This window comes from Lagopus leucura, unplaced genomic scaffold (assembly GCF_019238085.1).
Source record: "Lagopus leucura isolate 7727_CA_CO unplaced genomic scaffold, USGS_WTPT01 Super-Scaffold_100047, whole genome shotgun sequence".
Lineage (NCBI taxonomy): Eukaryota > Metazoa > Chordata > Aves > Galliformes > Phasianidae > Lagopus > Lagopus leucura.
In genome coordinates, this window is record NW_024962293.1 from 3,157,587 (window position 1) to 3,174,255 (window position 16,669).

Sequence of the window (16,669 nt, forward strand, 5' to 3'; positions counted from 1 at the left end):
GAAAAAAAATTCCCTTAGCACAATATTAAGTGTTTACATCCAACAGGCACTGAATTGAGTGAATGTGGTTTGCTTCTTGTTTAATTCTCTTCTAAATGAAATCTTACTGAAGGTCAAACCGAAGATTCTCTTCACTAGTTGTAAACTGTATTGAGTTTATACTGTACTTTCCTGAAGTGTGTGGTAAGGGTTTTTTAAGTCGTAGGTTCAGACTGACCTTGACCTTGCTGTGTGTGTAAGCTTTCAAGTACCAATTTTCAGTGATGGATGACACATTGAAGGGTTGGGACTTGGCAACTCTCCTTCAGTGAGAACTGATGAATGCTGAAGTCTGAGCTGGCTTCTACAAATAAAGTCACAGTTGGTACTACAGGTACCAAGTGTTTAATATGCTTAAATGATTCAGACCCTTAAGGACAGCATTTTTACTATTATGTGAAATCATCTTCTCCAATTGTTACAGTCAGTGCTGGGGTCTCCATGTAGCTTTGATGGTAAAGAGCAGTTTGGTAAGCATTTAGTTGAAACTGAGGAAAAGGGAGGAGTATTCCTTTTATAATGCTACTGAGGAAAATAACTGTGTGATTTTGTGTTGCCCTTGTTGAAAAGGGCAGCTCTCACCCAAGGTCTCCCAAGACCAGCCTCAGTGAAGAAGGCCATGCATAGGAACACGCAGTGCTGGGGGCAGCGGCCAGAATCTGCCAGCCTGGTTAGGGGAGGTTGTTACAGGATGTCAAGCTCTTTGTTAATTAATGTTGCTTCTCTTCAATCCAGGTATTTATGAAGCTTGATTCTGTGCCGTATCTGTTGGGTCAAAGTAGTTCCTAGAACACGTAATGATAAAGCTAGTTCTAATTTCCAGGTACTGACTTTTGTATATCACAGACTGATACATGACTATAAATTTTTGTGGGAAGAATGGTAGGTTCCCCTATTGGGCAAGCTGATGTGATGTTCATTACTTTGAATCAGTTAAGTTAGATCCAGTAATATTCACAACTTGTGGCTAAAACTTATTTTAAATTTCTTTGGTGTAACAGGTGTGACAGAAGTTGAACTAAAACGTGATGAATACTGCTGTGGTGGGGACGCAAACAATCGTGTGCCCAGAACAAAGAACACTTCTCCCTCTTCTCCCATTCCAGTGTGCAAGTTCCTACAGTTCTAGGAGTATAGAGTACAAAGCTGTGAGTACAAAGAGCAGTAATAGTTACCTCTCATATCTTGACAGAAATCTAAATTCATGTCTCGTTCTGTCCTGAGGCTCCCGTAATTCATATTCTAACAGCTTTCTAGTCCTTGGTTTTCTCTCTCTCCTGTCCTACTCCCTTCCTTTCTGCTCAATTCACTGGAGTTGAGTAAAGCAGTGTCCTTAGCAGAGTGTTAATGAATGCTGGCTTGGTTCTGGTCTTTCTGATGGATTCCAGGAGCTCCTTCACCTTTTTAAAGCAGTAGGTGCCTCTGTCAAGTCCACATGGTGATTCTGGAGCAAAAAACAACGTGGATCCTTCTCAACAGATGTAAATCTGGCTTAAGATGAATTTGCCTTAAGTTGATTAGGAACAGATTAGAGCTAAAACAAAACCAGCCCCTCTGAGGGCCTGTGCTTCAGTGTGACTGACACTTGTAGAGATTGCTTGGTTTCACTCTGTCACTTCTCAGAAAGATGCAGATGGCCTTCTGCTCCCTGGGGCTCCAGGGCAGCATGTTGCCAGGCTGGTGGCTTCCCTGGCTTTGTGGTTGTCTCACCATGTTGCTCATGGCACTGCAAGGAACAAGTGGGAGCAGATTCCTCATTTTTGCATCTCTAGTGCTGCAGAGCAACCGTAGCACAGTTGTTTGGGGCCTTGTCTACAAGGGGAAGCATTAGCTCTGCGAAAGCGAGGAACAACTGCACGGTGTCCTGTAGTTCCCAGAACAGCAGCAGGAGGGGTGCAGAACAGCCTCCAGCAGCAGCAGCCTGGCAAAATGCTGCCTCAATCCCTGCATGGAGCGGGTCCAAAGTAGGAGGTTTGGGCTGTCGCGAAGTGCCCATACCTGTTATCCCCTCCCGCACCTGGCACAGAGGGGAGGGGACTGCTGCAGTGGGGCTGCACTGAGCACCCACCTTGCCCCAGAACTGCAGCAGTTCCAACGGGAGCACCTGGCATCTGCACCCCCAGCTCCTGGTCAGGTTTGCTGAGCAATCGTGCCACCTAGCTTCTGCCCTGTTCGCTTCCTCTGCTGCTCTCAGCCTGTCTGAAATAAAGCCTTAGGATTAAATTGTAGTCTAACCAGCAAGACTGGTGTTGCTATTTTTAAAGCAGCATCAATGAATAACTGGTAGAAATGGTACCGTGGCTGTTTGCAGCTAAAAGCTGTGCTCTTTGGAGTTGATGTAACAGAATAAGGGTTTGAATGACAGTAATGAGCCTTTAAATCTTTTACTTAGTAATAATTTCTGTGAAATTTCTATGTGATGTCTCAGGACAAAATTTTGGGAATATATAGTGTAAGACAAAGCAGAATTCATTAATTCATTTCCTTTCAGGTTTTTGTTGTTATTGTTTGTTTCCTTCTTCTTACTGTACTGATTATAGAGAGCTAAGGAAAAATTGTGCTGATGAAGCACAGCGCTGTAGGTCCTCCTGCTGTTGTGTCTCATCTGGCCTTGGCTTTTCCAGATTCCATATCTGGATAGTGCCAGCCTTCAGGAGCACAGTGGGGACAGCCATCTGCGCCGTGTCTTCCCTGCTGCAGAAGGGAGGGCCTGGATCACGGGCTCGAGCACCAAGGGCTGCTGCCTGCTCACCTGGGCTGTGGTCACAGGAGCTGCACGGAGCGCACGCAGCAGCACGGTGCTATCCGCTCGTGCAGCACAGGTTGCTGCCAGTGTTTGACTGCAACAAGAGAATGTCAGCGAATGAAATGACCGTGTTACACCACTGATATTTTCCTTAGCTGAAAATGTAATGGGAAGACGTTTGGCAAGAAAATACATAAACAACATGAGATTATTACCAAGTGACTGTGGGTAATTTAAGATCATTAGAAGCTAAATGCTGCCTGTGTTCTGGCCATAACGAACGTGGTTTGGCAATTGTTAATTCCATTGGAGTCTTATAGGATGTCTTAAAAGCCCGTGCTTCAACCGCCTCTGCAGGAGTTAGGGCTCTGCTTTCCCCGAGACAAGCCGGCTGCCGACCTGGGGGGTGCACGAACAGCTCGGGCACCCCCCGCCAAACAGAAAGCGCGGCTAAGCTCGTGTGCGCCCGCCCGCGCGACAAGGCTTCCCGCGCGCACCACAGAGCTCGCCGCCGCCGCCTCGCCTTTAGCGCGCGCCCGCCCGCACCGCGAGGCCTCGCTTCCCGCGTTGGGTTGACGCGGCGGCAGAGGCGGGGCTCCGGCGGCAGCGGCGCAAGATGGCGGCCACCACGGGTGCGGGTGAGCGGGCGGCGGGGCCGGGCCGGGACGGGGGGCGCCGGGCGGGGCCGCCCCTCGCTGCGGGGCAGCAGGCGGCGGGGCTGAGCCGGAAGGCGGCCGCCGGAGAGGCGAGGGCTGCGGTGAAGAGGAAGGGGGTGGCGGGGGCCGGGCCGAGGGGCGCAGTGGCCGGCCGCGGGGCGGCAGGGCCGGGCTCGTCTCCTTCCTCTTCGCCGCAGCCTCGCCGGGGCTGCGAGGCCTCGCGGCGGAGGCCTGGCTGGGGGGACTGGGGCCGAGGGTTGCGGCCGGGCGTGACTCGGTGGAGGGAGCCGCGGAACGCCCCGCGCGGAGGCTTCGGAGCCGCTCCCGGCCGCCCCCGGCCCGCAGTGAGTCCCGGCTTCGGGGTGCGGGCGGAACTCGGCGCTCTCGGAGTGAGCGGCGGTTGTCGGGGAGTCGGGGCCCGAGGGTGCCGCTTCCGAAGGGCTCAGGAAGTTGAATGCTGATTTCCTGCCTCGTTCTGCTTCTGCTGTGAATGGTTAAACGGCCCATGGTCATCTTTTGCGCATTAAACTAAATGGCAGTAACCAGACCTCGATGTTTCTTTTCTTGCTGATCCTTTCTGGTCAACCTCTGCTGACCAAATAACGCAGTTTCATTCCTGTTTGCCAATCTCACCCATCTGCTCTTGTAAACAGTGCCCGGCGTGCCCTAGCAGCACCACGCTGAGATTGCATTCTCTGATGATAAATGTGGGATCGTCCAAGGGCTGCACCGTGAGGTACAGCAGAAATATCTAGAGGTACTTTCCTTACAGATAGGTTTCTGATGGTGGCTTTCCAGCCTTCGAGAATAAGTGTCACAGTGCAGTTAATTCCTAGTGACCAAGTTCATAAAAAGGTTCTGTGCTTGGAAGCAGGCGGCTGTGAGGTGTGGAGCACTTGTTAAAGCCCATGGACGGTGCGGATTTCCACTACCGCATTATCTCACTTCTCCACTCCTCTAACTGTATCAGTCTGCTGACTTTCCATTTCCTACACGTCTGGAAAAGCAAGGCCAGTGATTGTTCCTTTTAAACCAGTGCAGCTTCATGAGTTATTGCCTGGGTGGTCATGGGGGAGGGGAGATGGAGATCCAAACTCCAGCGACTGAGTCTGGAGCCAGCCCTGCACAGTTCCTCCGTGCTTTTGGGATGAGCTGTATGCTGGTAGCCACTGTCCATCAGCTGCACTGTGCCTTCGGATTGCTGTGTTACCTTGCATCCTCCTGAATTTTCCCTGGCCTTCAGTGTTGGAAGCAGTACAGAGCCAGAGAGATGGCAAGCAGGTGCTCAGCTCCTTGCCCCTAGAACATGAGCATCAGACAAGCACTGCACATAGCTGTTCTTGAGGTCCTGTTTGTTGAAGTGCTGCTGGCAAGAGGAAATAGTGCAAAACAGTATGTGTCAAAAAAAATGTGTTGCTGAAACAGTGAACTTGGGCAGTAAGCCCCGTGCTTGGGACTGAAGAATTTTGCATACAGATCCATGGCTTGCACTGGTGTGGGTCTGGGAGCTTTGTCCAGTTGTGAATCCAGACTGCTGTACTTACCACCAACCTGCTTTGTCTGGGTGTACCAGTAAAGTATGGCTGGAGATTGTCCTTTCTGAAAAAGAGAGCAACATGGTGTCTAGTTCCTGACAGCAGTAGTGGCTCTACAATGCAGGTCATAGTTCCTCCTCACCAATATGCTGAGGGCATTGGTAACACAGAGCCAGGAAGTGACACCTTGTTGTTCTGCACTGTACCTGATTCACTGTGGGGCTGCATGCAGGCATCACTATGTCTTCACTCATTTGCAGAACAGGTTTTGCTAACACTTGTTTCGTGGCATCTAAATGCATTCATATTTACTTACAAAGTACTTGAGGTGTTTGATATTGTAAGTTTATAGTTCAGTGAAAGAGCTTAAGAAGAGGTTGTGGATGAAAAGTATTCAGTCATTCTTTGAAAGCAGCTACTGGCCCAGAGGAAGGAATGACAGATTACAGCACTGCAGATTTAAAGAAAAAAAGTCAGGGCTGATCCTGGGAATTAGACAAGTAAAGGCCTTGTCTTTTTATTTAATAAGCCAGTAAGAATAATTAAAAAAGGGAAAAAATGTGAAGAAGTTAGGCTCACCAGTATCGTTTATACAGAGTTCTGTGTTGCAGATGATAATTTTTCTCCTTTCTCTTTTCCTCACAGTTAATATATGAATAAAGAGTTGTCTTTAGTCGTCCTAATAAGGTGTCACAGTAGACCACAGCACCCGAGCAGTAAGTGCTTGCCCAGCTCTCAGGCTGCGTGCTGCACAGGTTGGCTCCGCTGGCTCAGGGAGTGGGCATGGTGCAGCCAAGCCCCTAGAGCTGCTGCAGGTGGGTACCTCTGAGTGTTCTGCCACAGCTTGCTCCTGCTCCAGTGTAGCCATGCTCTAGTGGAAGGACATTATTATAAGGGGTCAGAACCTGGCCATGTTGGCCTATGAAATCCTGTTTTTCCAACTTCTGTCATGAGAAAAAGTGTAATGACCTCATTTAACTCACTGTTCTCATATAGGTCTGTTGCAGGGCTGTGGTAGACACTGTGTTTACCAACAGCTCACAGGAACAGAGTGGTAACACAATTTGCCCAGATATAAGTTACTCAAGCTCAGAGGAATGTGGAAAACCTCAACAGGATAGGACAAATAATTTGGTGAATGGGCGTGATGGTGGAAATCTGTGTGGTTAATATTGCTGAGAAAGAAAAAGGCAGACTGATTTTAGTATGGTGTATGAAAAACTTCTCTTTGTAATTGTTGGGGGACCCATAAAATCCCTGCAAACTCAGACTTGTTGATGAAAAGAAGAACAGCCATTAGAATGCAGAAGAAGCTGTTTACTGAAGGGTATTGGAGCCTTTGCCTATGTACTGCACGTAGTGCTCAGTGTTATCCCAATAAATATTGCCAGCCACCAAGTGCCTTGTAAGTCTGTCAATAAAATACCTGTGTGGAGGAGAAAGAAATGAAGAAGAAACTGGAAAGGCAAATTGTGCATTCTTAAATAAGATGGAATATAAAAGTACTTGAAGTAGCAGTTGCTGAAGAAGTTGGCGGCAGAGCTTCTTGGTGTAACACAAGAATAGAATGGGAAACAAAGGTAAATAGTTCAGGAATCTTACAATAAGACAGCTGAATCTTTTTGTATGGTATGGTTATGTAATGTATTGGAAGAATGACATTCTGGCTGAAAACTTAAAATAATTCATTAGGATATTAAAATAAAATAATTTTTAACCATGTAGCTGATGAGTCCAATGAGGTGTGCTGAGGTGTCAGCGTGCCTTCAGCAGGGCAGGGTGCTCAGACGGTTTTCCCAGCTGTGGGATGACTTCAGGATGACTTCTCTAGAGCACTAACTGAGCTGGTAACCTTTTGCTTTTCAGCTCTGATACAAATGATGGAATGTGTCCCACCTTCCTGCTGCGGGCAGGATGTTGGGTTTCATCTCTGTGCCAACGCCTGCCTATCTCAGGCATTCTGAAGCCCTCTTTAAGTAATGTGCTTCCAGCAATGAAGGACAGAAGCTCTAGCTTCTGCACAACTGAATACACTGAATTATTTCAGGTGCTCAAGAAGTTATTCTGAATTCACAAGCTATTTCAGTACCCGTCTGCAGTGTGAAGGAGAAAGTGTCTGTAAAGAAGATTCAGGAAATCAAAGGTTCCTGCATCCTGAAAGCTTCTGTGACAACTGCTGAAAGCCTTTTGCTGTTTTAAATATTACATCACTTCAAAAGCTATATATGTTTTTGACAAGGAACGATTTATTTATTTTTTACACTGGTAGTACTGTAAGGATAAGCTGTCAGATTTCCAGTTTGCAGAGAGGTGAGGATTACATTGGAAGAAGTGTATTAAAGGCCGAGTAACAAATGCTCAAAAGTAAACAGCAGAAAGAATTTTAACGTATGCGAGCAACAAAGGCAGTTAAAGTTAATGGATTTCAGTTCCCTTGAAATAATGTAGGTAAGGAACTGGTACAGAAAGTTAAAATTGCCTTGAAAGGGTAGAATTTGGGGTTTCCTATTATCCACGAGTGTGTAAAGAAACCTGCAGCAATTCTTTTCAGAGCCCCTGGCAAGTTGTCAGAATGTCGGGTATGATGCCATGTTTTGGTTCTAGGAGAAGAAGAATGTTGATAGCATAACAATGCTGATCGTTGCTACTAAGCAGTGCTGTACAGAGCCAAGACGTCAGGGAGCTGGGGGGGAACAGAATTAGGACAGCTGACTTCTACCTGCCAAAGGGATATTCCATACCATACAACATCAAGCAGAAGGAGTTTAGAAGGGGGTGGGAGTTCATCACCCTCTCTTCTGCTGCCTGAGGGGCTAGCTGCGCATCGGTGGAGGAGTGGTGAGCGATTGCTTGTGCATCACCTGTTATGTACAAATGTATATATTTGTCATAAATACTATCTTTTTCTCAGTAAATAGTTTTAGCTCAACCCACAAGTTCTACTGCATCTTCTCCTAATTTTATCCCCCATCCCACTGGGTTGGGAGGAGGTGAGTGTAAAACTGTCTGGTGCTTAGCTGTCTGCTGGGTTAAACCACAACAGTAGTGAAGAGCATTTTCAGTGTGCTTTGTTAAGCTGTTTTCTATGAAATATTTGTGCTATAATCCTCAAGATTTCATTGAAGAAAGGAAAGAGAGATTTACTGACATTTTTGTGAGGCCTTTATTTCGTTCTGCTCGTGCCAAGGAGGAGCATTCAGGAGGAGCATCTACTCTCAGAAGCATTGCCCACTTCATTTCAGTGCTATTTGCACTGTGATACAGTCTCTGAATTCAAGATTGCTTCCCATCTATAGCTGGGAAAATTAAAATATTAAAAAGCAGAGTCTGTCAGCAGATGTTATTTTTAACTTGTTAAAGACATACTGTGTACTTCGCAAGAATGTGAATTTGAGAAAACCTCGGACTGGTAAGAATATTTTTAAAATAATTGTAAGATGCATGAATTTCTGTATCTCTGCATCCGAAGTGGTGCAGGGAGAAGTGGTGCTGAAGGTGAATCTCAGAGTGCTTTAAAGGCATTAGAAACCCAAGCTGCATTTAACTGTCTTTCAGAAATAATTCTGTTTCTTTGGTGCAGAACTGCAGTGGGTTCTGGTGGCCACGGGCTCCTGGGCCCAGTGTGACTGACCTGGCCCAGCCTGTGGCTCGTGGTCCAGCAGACAGCCTTTGTGCCAAACGCTCATTGGTGCCCATCCGTGCAGCAGCACTGGAAGTTTTGGAAGCAAAAGCTCCTAATTCTATTTGAAGGCTGGAGAGATGTCATCTAAAACCTAGCAGCTCCTTAACTGCAACTTTAAGTTCAGTAAAATTCATGTCTTGACTTTCTGCAAAACTGCACCTGTGATTCAGTGTTATTCTCAAATTTCCTTTAAAAATATTTCACGAACTACTTAAAGAATTAATGTCCGTGTTTGAGGCTTCCTGTATGCAAATTTACTAAAAATGAACTTCTTACAGACTGTACAAAGCTGTGTGGTTTGAGAGTTTACCTTACTGGTGCAGTTATGCGGCTCAGCTTTCATAGGTTTGCCCTTGTGAATGGAAGTAAATACCTGCCTTTGCTCTGTAATGCTTCTTCAGTTATGTTTCTGGGAGCATTTCTGCAAGATCAGGCAAGCTGCGAGGAGCCATTATCTGGGTGGAGTTGTCTGTTTATGCCATAAATGCTCCCTCTGTATGGGAGTCTACTTGAGCCACAGTGAAGGCTCTATAAAAATGCATAGCTGGAAGTATTTTTTATTAATTTATAATTACCTGTGACTTTTCCAAGTTTTTTTTGTGTTACACAAAGGGCTTTCAGAAAAACAGGTTGGTTTGGGAACTGCCTGGGAGAGCTCCACTGCTGCACTGTGAGCACTATGGGAGGTGATGGGGTAGACCAGGGCATCCCCTGGCACAGCCTGCTCTGCCTGACAAACAGTGTGGGTGCCTGGAACAATTCAGACCGCTTTCCAGGAATTCTGCCGGACAAAAGCATGACGGTTTGTTTGTGTACAGCCAGCAATTACAGTCCTGCCCAGGTGTTGTAATCAGGATGTGGCAGCTGTCTCTGCGTGGCCCAGGCCATTGCCTTCAGCTTTGTGTGTCCTCCTGGGCTGACCAGCAGCCTGCATTTGATCCGTTCCTCTGCCTTATATAAGGACAGGTCATTTGGAAATAAGCTAATGTTCCTACAGTGCTTACTGGAAAGCAATTGCTGTGGAACTAATAACCATTTCTGTTCGCTTTTTCCATCTAATAGGAACCAGCATGAGATGCGAGCAGTGAGTGCTCTGCAAACCTTGGATCTGTCAGGGACCTCAGAAATGCTGTTTGCATTGTGTGTCTGTGGTTCAGGCAGAATCAGACATGTGCTGAGCAGCCATGCCCTCGGGGAGCCCTGAGGTCAAGCTGCTGTTTCTCCCTGTAACATTGCAAAGCCAAACCTAACTGTGCTTAGCAGTAAAGCTGCCCATTGGTCTGATTATGGCCTCGCCAGATGATGGAATTTTTAATTACACAAGCACCTAAATTTTTTCATGCAGGATTCCTGTCTCTTTCATTGAGTGCTTGGTGCTTAGAGAAAGGGCAGGTAGGCAATATTTGTGATTTTCTTTGATGTATGGCCTGCGTCTGCTTTCCTTAAAGCATGCAGTGCTGTCACCATGGTACTGATTCCTCCTCGGTTGTGATTTTGGTCTCTCTCAGCTTCAGTGAGTTTCCTTCACACCACTGGTGAATATGAGGCGGTATTAGCAAACACTGACAGAGAGGCTCAGATGACATTTGGTGGGCATCGCAGTGGTGCTGCCCAGGGAAATGTGGTTTGGTGGCATGATGTGCTCAGCGAAGGTCCTGCAGAGCAGCAGCATGTGCAGGTGGTGATGGCATCTGGTCCCGTGGATTTCAGTTAGGATGGAATGCCTGATCTGCCTAGCCCAGTTGTGAGGAGCACACTTGGAACTTTCCGTGCTGAAGGCTCACAGGCTGCATCACAATTTGGAGGTTTTGTGCAAGGGAGATGGCGGCTATCTCAAAGAGGTCCTATTCCTGCTTAGGGTTTGGGATCAGCCTCATGGTGATGGCTTCACAGCCGCACTGACTCATTTCCTTTCACAGCCAAAGGTTTGTATTGCTCAGCAGTCACGGTATCAGCTTGATTAGCATGAAGCTGCACTGGACTGTGCCTTGCAGCCCCTACTGCATTGGTGCTGCACTGGTGGAACTGGGCTCCTGTCTGTGTCCTCACTACAGCTCTGTCGGTAAATCTCATTTACCCAGAATATTCTGGAACTTGATTATTGGAGATGTGGTACCAAACGGGCCAACAAACTGATTTCTCCAGTAATTTGCTTTTTTTTGTAGTGAATGAAATTGTGGCAACTATAATTCTGGAGCAAGAGTGACTTTGACATTTAATTTGCGTAGGTCACTAATATACTTCAAGGGATTTTAAGAATACCGGAGCCACCAGACTTTAAAAGCCACTACATTTTAGAAAGCCTTAGGCCTTCTGCCAGTGGTTGCCCATGTTTTCAGGGAGCTCTGGAGATTTACAGAGAGCTCTGTCTTGATTTCTTTCTTAACGGCCTCTGTGTGCAACAGAGCATGTGTGCATGCTGTGAATGCTGGATGAGGTGACGTCTTAGGAGAGGTCCACTGGGTCCACTTTGGATGTTTCAAGGCGAGTTGCTCACTCTTTTCCTGCTGTGCTGCATCAGTGATGATGAAGAGCATTCATTAGGATTTTCCACTATTATGCCTTGGTGCATAGTTCATTTTGGGTTATTGAGGTGAAAATATAATCCAAATCCCAAACTTTTTGTATGTCAGGTGAAAATAAGTCCATCAAATGTATCCTGGCAATAATTTTGTTTCCACTGGAAAGACATGTGCTCCACCTGGATATCTGAGGTAGAAGCAGTGGCCTGGAGTGTGCATCTGCTTTGGTGGCTGAGGTATGAGCGTCCTGGGGAAGAACAAATAATGAAGGGATCGAAGACCTTCACCACAAATGCAGCATTGTGACCGCGAGCATCTCAATGAGCCCTTGTGCCATTGTTTTTCATTAATGTAGTGGGGATAAGAATTTACTGTGTATGTTTTAAGCAATAGTGCGCTAGCAGTTCAGAAGTGCTGAAGTTCTGTGGTGACAAGGGGTCAGAGGTACTAAAGACAGCATAGCTACTGACAGAGCGCACCGGACTTCAGATTAACCTTTTAACGTTATGAAAGTGTGCTAGTTGATTGTGGTGATATTTTTAAAAGCTGTGAGAGACTTGATACCATGAGGGACTTGACTCTATTCATTTTTACTATCTCATGCATTTTCATGCTTTAGATCATTAAAACAACTGCTAATAGAGCTCCGTAATGCTGTTTGTGTCTCTGAGTGGATGGAGAGGTTTCCTTGTTCTAACATCTGGCCTTTCAGACTTTCAGCATGTTTGGTATCACTTGAAAACTCCATGTTAAATAAAGGGCTATCTGTACACTGTTGAGAAACTGTGGTATTTTTAAGGTTTTATTTAAAATATTGTTCTGATTGTTTTTTAGGTGTAAAAGTTCCTCGTAATTTTCGTCTGTTGGAAGAACTTGAAGAAGGTCAAAAAGGAGTAGGCGATGGAACAGTTAGTTGGGGCCTTGAAGATGATGAAGATATGACACTCACAAGATGGACAGGAATGATTATTGGGCCTCCAAGAGTAAGCATCCACTTAAATATTAAAATACAAGTGTTACTTCTTTTTTTCTTCTTCTTTTCCTTCTCTTAATCTAAGTACTGAAATAAAAACAAAACACAAATGAGTGGCAAAACTCTTCAGTAAGTGACTTATGTTGAAAGATCAACTGATGTATACAAACGGGTTTCATCTATCTCTATGTCTTTTTGCTTATGATCTGGAATACTTGTAGTACCCACTTCTGGTTAGTTCTGTCACATCTGCTTTGTATTTACAGATTCATTAAGACCTAACTTTTGAGATTCCAGGATTCTAATATCCTCTGCTCTTGAATGCAGTAAGGTTCAAAATCCTTCAGCTAGTGAGATTACATTTGGAGCTAACCTAGGTAAAATGTGGATGTCCTGTCAGCACTGCTGGTGGTCTTTCTGCTGCGTTTTCTTGAGTTTGTGAGTTTGTTTTGACTGCAGAAATATTGACATGCTCCTTTACAGTTTCAACTAACTCAGGAAACTTGAATTTTAGTGAATTCAGTTACTTTTTTGAATGTTCTCTCCCAAAGTAGCTTCTTGTAATGCAGTCATAATCTTTTTGATAGCACTGATGTGTATTCTCTGTCTCCTTTCCCTCCCAGAACCTTACTCAACTGAGGGTCTGTGGCAGTAAATATTAGGGCTTGATTGTGCATTATATGTATGCATGTATTCTAAAAACAGAAGGTGTCTGTGGCCCCCATTTCTGCTGTGTATTTGTTTGGTTTCCTTGTTATCCCTGCCATGAAGTGCAGGTAGGTAGTTCTCCTTCCTGCAGTAGTCTGTGTTGTCCTCTGTGTCTGGCTTCAGTATCACTTCTCAAAAATTCCAGTTCTATCAATATGGAAACCTTTACAATCCTTCAATCATGCTACCGCCTGATGTGTTTCTATTTTGTCAGTTGCCTTTTCTGACTCAAGATGATGACGTGCAGGAATTAATAACACTTTACATGTGCAGTATTTTCTATCTCATCTAGAAGGGTTCTTCTCTTTTTGCCATTTCTAACATCTGCCCATACATGACCTTTTCATTTGTTTATGATATGCCCAAATTGTTTCTCAGAATGACATTTGATTTTAGAACATTAGGAGAGCTTTAATGAGCCTACGTTAGGATGGTGAGGTAGGCTCACTGTGCACCTACATGCTATGCAAAATTTGAACAACCTTGAAATCTAATTTAGAAATTCAAATAGAAACTGAAACATGCAAATAGGCATATGTTGACTTGTCAGCAGTGATAGAAATCTGTAGCTCATGTCACACTGCTAACCAAGGCTAGAGGACTGCCACAAAAGAATTATTCAGCTGTGCCTCTTTTGTCTTTTTACCATTCTTGAGTTGAGGTAATTGTTTGAAGACCACAGGCTGCAGTGAGGGAGATTCTGGGAACTTTCAGACATTATTTGTGAGGAGGTTCCTCTGCTTTTAGGTCTGTTCATACTCAGTGCTGTAATTACCATTTTTTTAATAGGATGTGAGAAATACTGGCTTTGGAAAAAAATCAAAAAGTCCTGTTTTCTTCTGAGTAGAAAACAGTCGTGCTTGTGGCAGATGGAGAAATCTGATGCTGCGCATCCCGTAGGGAAAAAAGAACTGTTGTGCTGAGCGGGGTCCGCGTTGCTGCTCTGGGTGTCCCTGCTACCATACATGGAGGCGTGCTGCTCCTTCCCAGGCTCGGTGCAGACGGTTTTGCAACCAATCATTCCTCTTGCTTATACAAACTATTCAATAACAGTGGTGCTGTCAGAACTTTGACTTTGTCTGCACCTGTTTTAGACGGGCTGTAGACCTGTGCATGATGAAGACTTCCTGTTCACTAGTCTTAATGTGATGTGGTTACCTGCAAGGACCATAAAAACCTGCAGACTTTGGTGTGTTAATTGCTCTGTGCACAGAGCTTTCGTGGTTCTGTCAGGAGACTGGAACAGTCCAGGCTGAGCCAGGAGACTGTCTCCCAGTCTCTGGGACAGTGTTGATGCTGATTGGGTTCAGGATGTACAGGGCTGCTCCGAAAGTAATGCCTCCTATTTTGTGATGTTGGCCCATGATGTCAGAGGCGGGCGTTGGTGGTGTGGCAGTAGGGCTGAACCTTCCCACCAATGTCCCGTTACATCTTGTTGCCGTGTGACAGCTGGCAGCAGAGGGGCAGTCTGACAGAGTGGTGTCTGACATGGAAGTGCTTATGGAGCAAAGGGAGGAAACTGAATTCCCCTATGTGGAAAAAAAAGGCACCCATTGACATCCATCCATGATTGCTGAACATACATGGAGACCAAGCAGCGGATGCTGGCACAGTCATGGTGGTGCCTTTCAGCACTGTCAACAGCAACATGAAGGATAAGCCGTGTCCCAGAATGGCCTTGCACAGCTGTCATACAACAAAGTGAAGAGTGCCTTTATCAGCTCATCTCCACGATTCAACTAATGGTGGGGACTATGTTGAAAACCAGTGTTTTATAGCTGAGAATTTGCTCTATCAAATAATGTTACTGTGCTTTATGTATCTGTTGTAGTTTTCATGAAAATAAATAGGAGGCATTACTTTCAGTACAACCTGTGTACTTTGAAATATACTAAATTTTGGAGCATTCATCTTTCAGAGAGCTCATGCATTGGGTTGACCATTGACTAAAGAAAGTATTTAAGTGCAGCTTTAGGACTGGCCAACTTCAGATAGCTCTCTACACTAAAGCCTTAGTTTTGATTTCAAGTTCATGTTTGTGATTAATGAATTGATAAAAACAGAACTGATTTATAAAGATTGGTTGAAAAGTAGATATCTAAACTATATGATGATAACAAAAATCATTTCAGGTAGTGAACAGGAAGCAATGCCAGCTTCACTTTGAAGTGAAAATTCAATGTGTGCTTAAAAAAATAGTGGAACTTAATATGCAGAAGAACAGCATTTAGTGCTTCAAATATTGTAAAATGAACCCAAAACAGAGGGAGCCAGCATAGTTTGCAAGTGACTGCCTTTCTGTTTAGTGGTTTGGGTCCCTGAAATAACCACTGTTTTAACCTAGTGATTGTTGAACTGCCTGATATAATTGTTCCCCCTCCCTGCTTTTATTCCCCCAGACAATTTATGAAAACAGAATATACAGCCTTAAAATAGAATGTGGGCCTAAGTATCCAGAAGCACCTCCATTTGTAAGATTTGTAACAAAAATTAATATGAATGGAGTAAATAGTTCTAATGGAGTGGTAAGTTTTTGTTTTTATTATTTTACATGACTTTCCTGTGCAGCTTCAAATGAATGCTTTATATTTGCAATTTGCTTTAATACTTTCTGTTTGCTCGTACCATTTCTTAGAGTAGAAGGAAAGGGGAATAGAAGGGAACTGTACAAACTGAGAGAATACTGGAATCAAAATGTACTTTTCCTATACATTTGCAGCTTGCAAATAGATATGCATGTATTAGTTATGCTTTCAGAAAAGCCACTTGCTTGCTTTTGCATTCTTTGTTCTCTTGCACTCAGACTTCTTAAAAGATCTTTGGCTGGAGGGTGTGTGTGGGAGTTATCTGTATTGATAGTACTGACTGTGACAGAAATGGTGTTTTTGTCTGTTCTAGGTGGACCCCAGAGCCATATCAGTCCTAGCAAAATGGCAGAATTCTTTTAGTATCAAAGTTGTTCTGCAAGAGCTTCGGCGTCTAATGATGTCTAAAGAAAATATGAAACTTCCTCAACCACCTGAAGGACAATGTTACAGCAATTAATTAAAAAAAAAAAAATCATGCCCCTTTATTCAATTTAAGCTGTCTTCATTTTCCACAGTAGTAAATTTTCTAGATGCATCTTGTAGACCTCAAAATACTGGAAAGGAAGTTCCCATTCAAAGAACATTTTTCTTGAGATACTGTAAATGATACTAATTTTTTTCATTTGAAATATAAGTTGTGCTATAACAAATAATCCTGTCGTGTAACCACTGTCCACATAGCTGAACTTCTGGTATCAGGAAAAGTCGATTCAAATTGATTACTGTCAAGACCAGTGTGGCACATCTAACTTAACTGTGAAGCATACATCCCACAATCACCTTGCTGCGTGTCTGGCCTGGGTTGTTTTGTTTATTTCCTTTTTCTGTCTTCTGCAATAGCGTTGAAGCTCAGGGCTGTTTATTAGAATAGACACAAAGGTTTTTGCTTCCAGTACGACACTGGGCTTAATGGACTACTAATGGGGATGTGTGCTAACCTCTGTCATCCCTCCCTTTGTGCTATCTCTAGTAAAGGCTGAATGTGACTGTGGTCATTTTTGGTTTTATATTTTTTTAATGCCCTGGTAATCTGGGGCAAGCTTTCCTCTGGCCAAGGCATAGATTGTATTTCTCTTCCTGATCTTCCTCACCAGAAACATGAGCATTGGATGAGGGATTCAGGGTTCTTTTAATCTCTTCCCTCTTCCCCTCTTTTTAGTGGGGATGCTGCTTTCTTTTTGCCCCTCTCTGTCTCTTCTCACCCCTGGATGGCAGGGGTA

At 44.6% G+C, this 16,669-nt stretch overlaps 2 protein-coding genes across 5 annotated transcripts in view; both read left to right on the forward strand.

Moving 5' to 3' along the window:
- Nucleotides 1–12,103, forward strand: part of LOC122187422 (plasmanylethanolamine desaturase-like) — a 31,112-nt gene extending 19,009 nt beyond the window's left edge. Inside the window, exons 8-9 of one of the 2 annotated variants that reach the window (XR_006181307.1) lie at nucleotides 1,041–1,187; nucleotides 12,015–12,103. The gene's annotated coding sequence lies outside the window, so the exon portion shown is untranslated. Of the gene's footprint in view, nucleotides 1–1,040; nucleotides 1,188–2,663; nucleotides 3,170–12,014 lie in introns of those variants that run through there. The other variant, XR_006181308.1, reaches the window with a different exon arrangement.
- Nucleotides 3,380–16,228, forward strand: UBE2V1 (ubiquitin conjugating enzyme E2 V1). 3 transcript variants are annotated; one of them, XM_042884921.1, is made up of 4 exons: nucleotides 3,380–3,423; nucleotides 12,015–12,163; nucleotides 15,261–15,386; nucleotides 15,760–16,228. In XM_042884921.1, the coding sequence occupies exons 1-4, from the start codon at nucleotides 3,402–3,404 to the stop codon at nucleotides 15,904–15,906; spliced, it is 444 nt and encodes a 147-aa protein (XP_042740855.1). In that variant the 5' UTR covers nucleotides 3,380–3,401; the 3' UTR covers nucleotides 15,907–16,228. The 3 variants fall into 3 exon arrangements, with proteins under 3 accessions (XP_042740855.1, XP_042740856.1, XP_042740857.1); XM_042884922.1 differs by having other exon boundaries at nucleotides 3,382–3,417; XM_042884923.1 differs by lacking the exon at nucleotides 3,380–3,423 and adding an exon at nucleotides 5,622–5,791.
- Nucleotides 16,229–16,669: the final 441 nt, after the last annotated feature.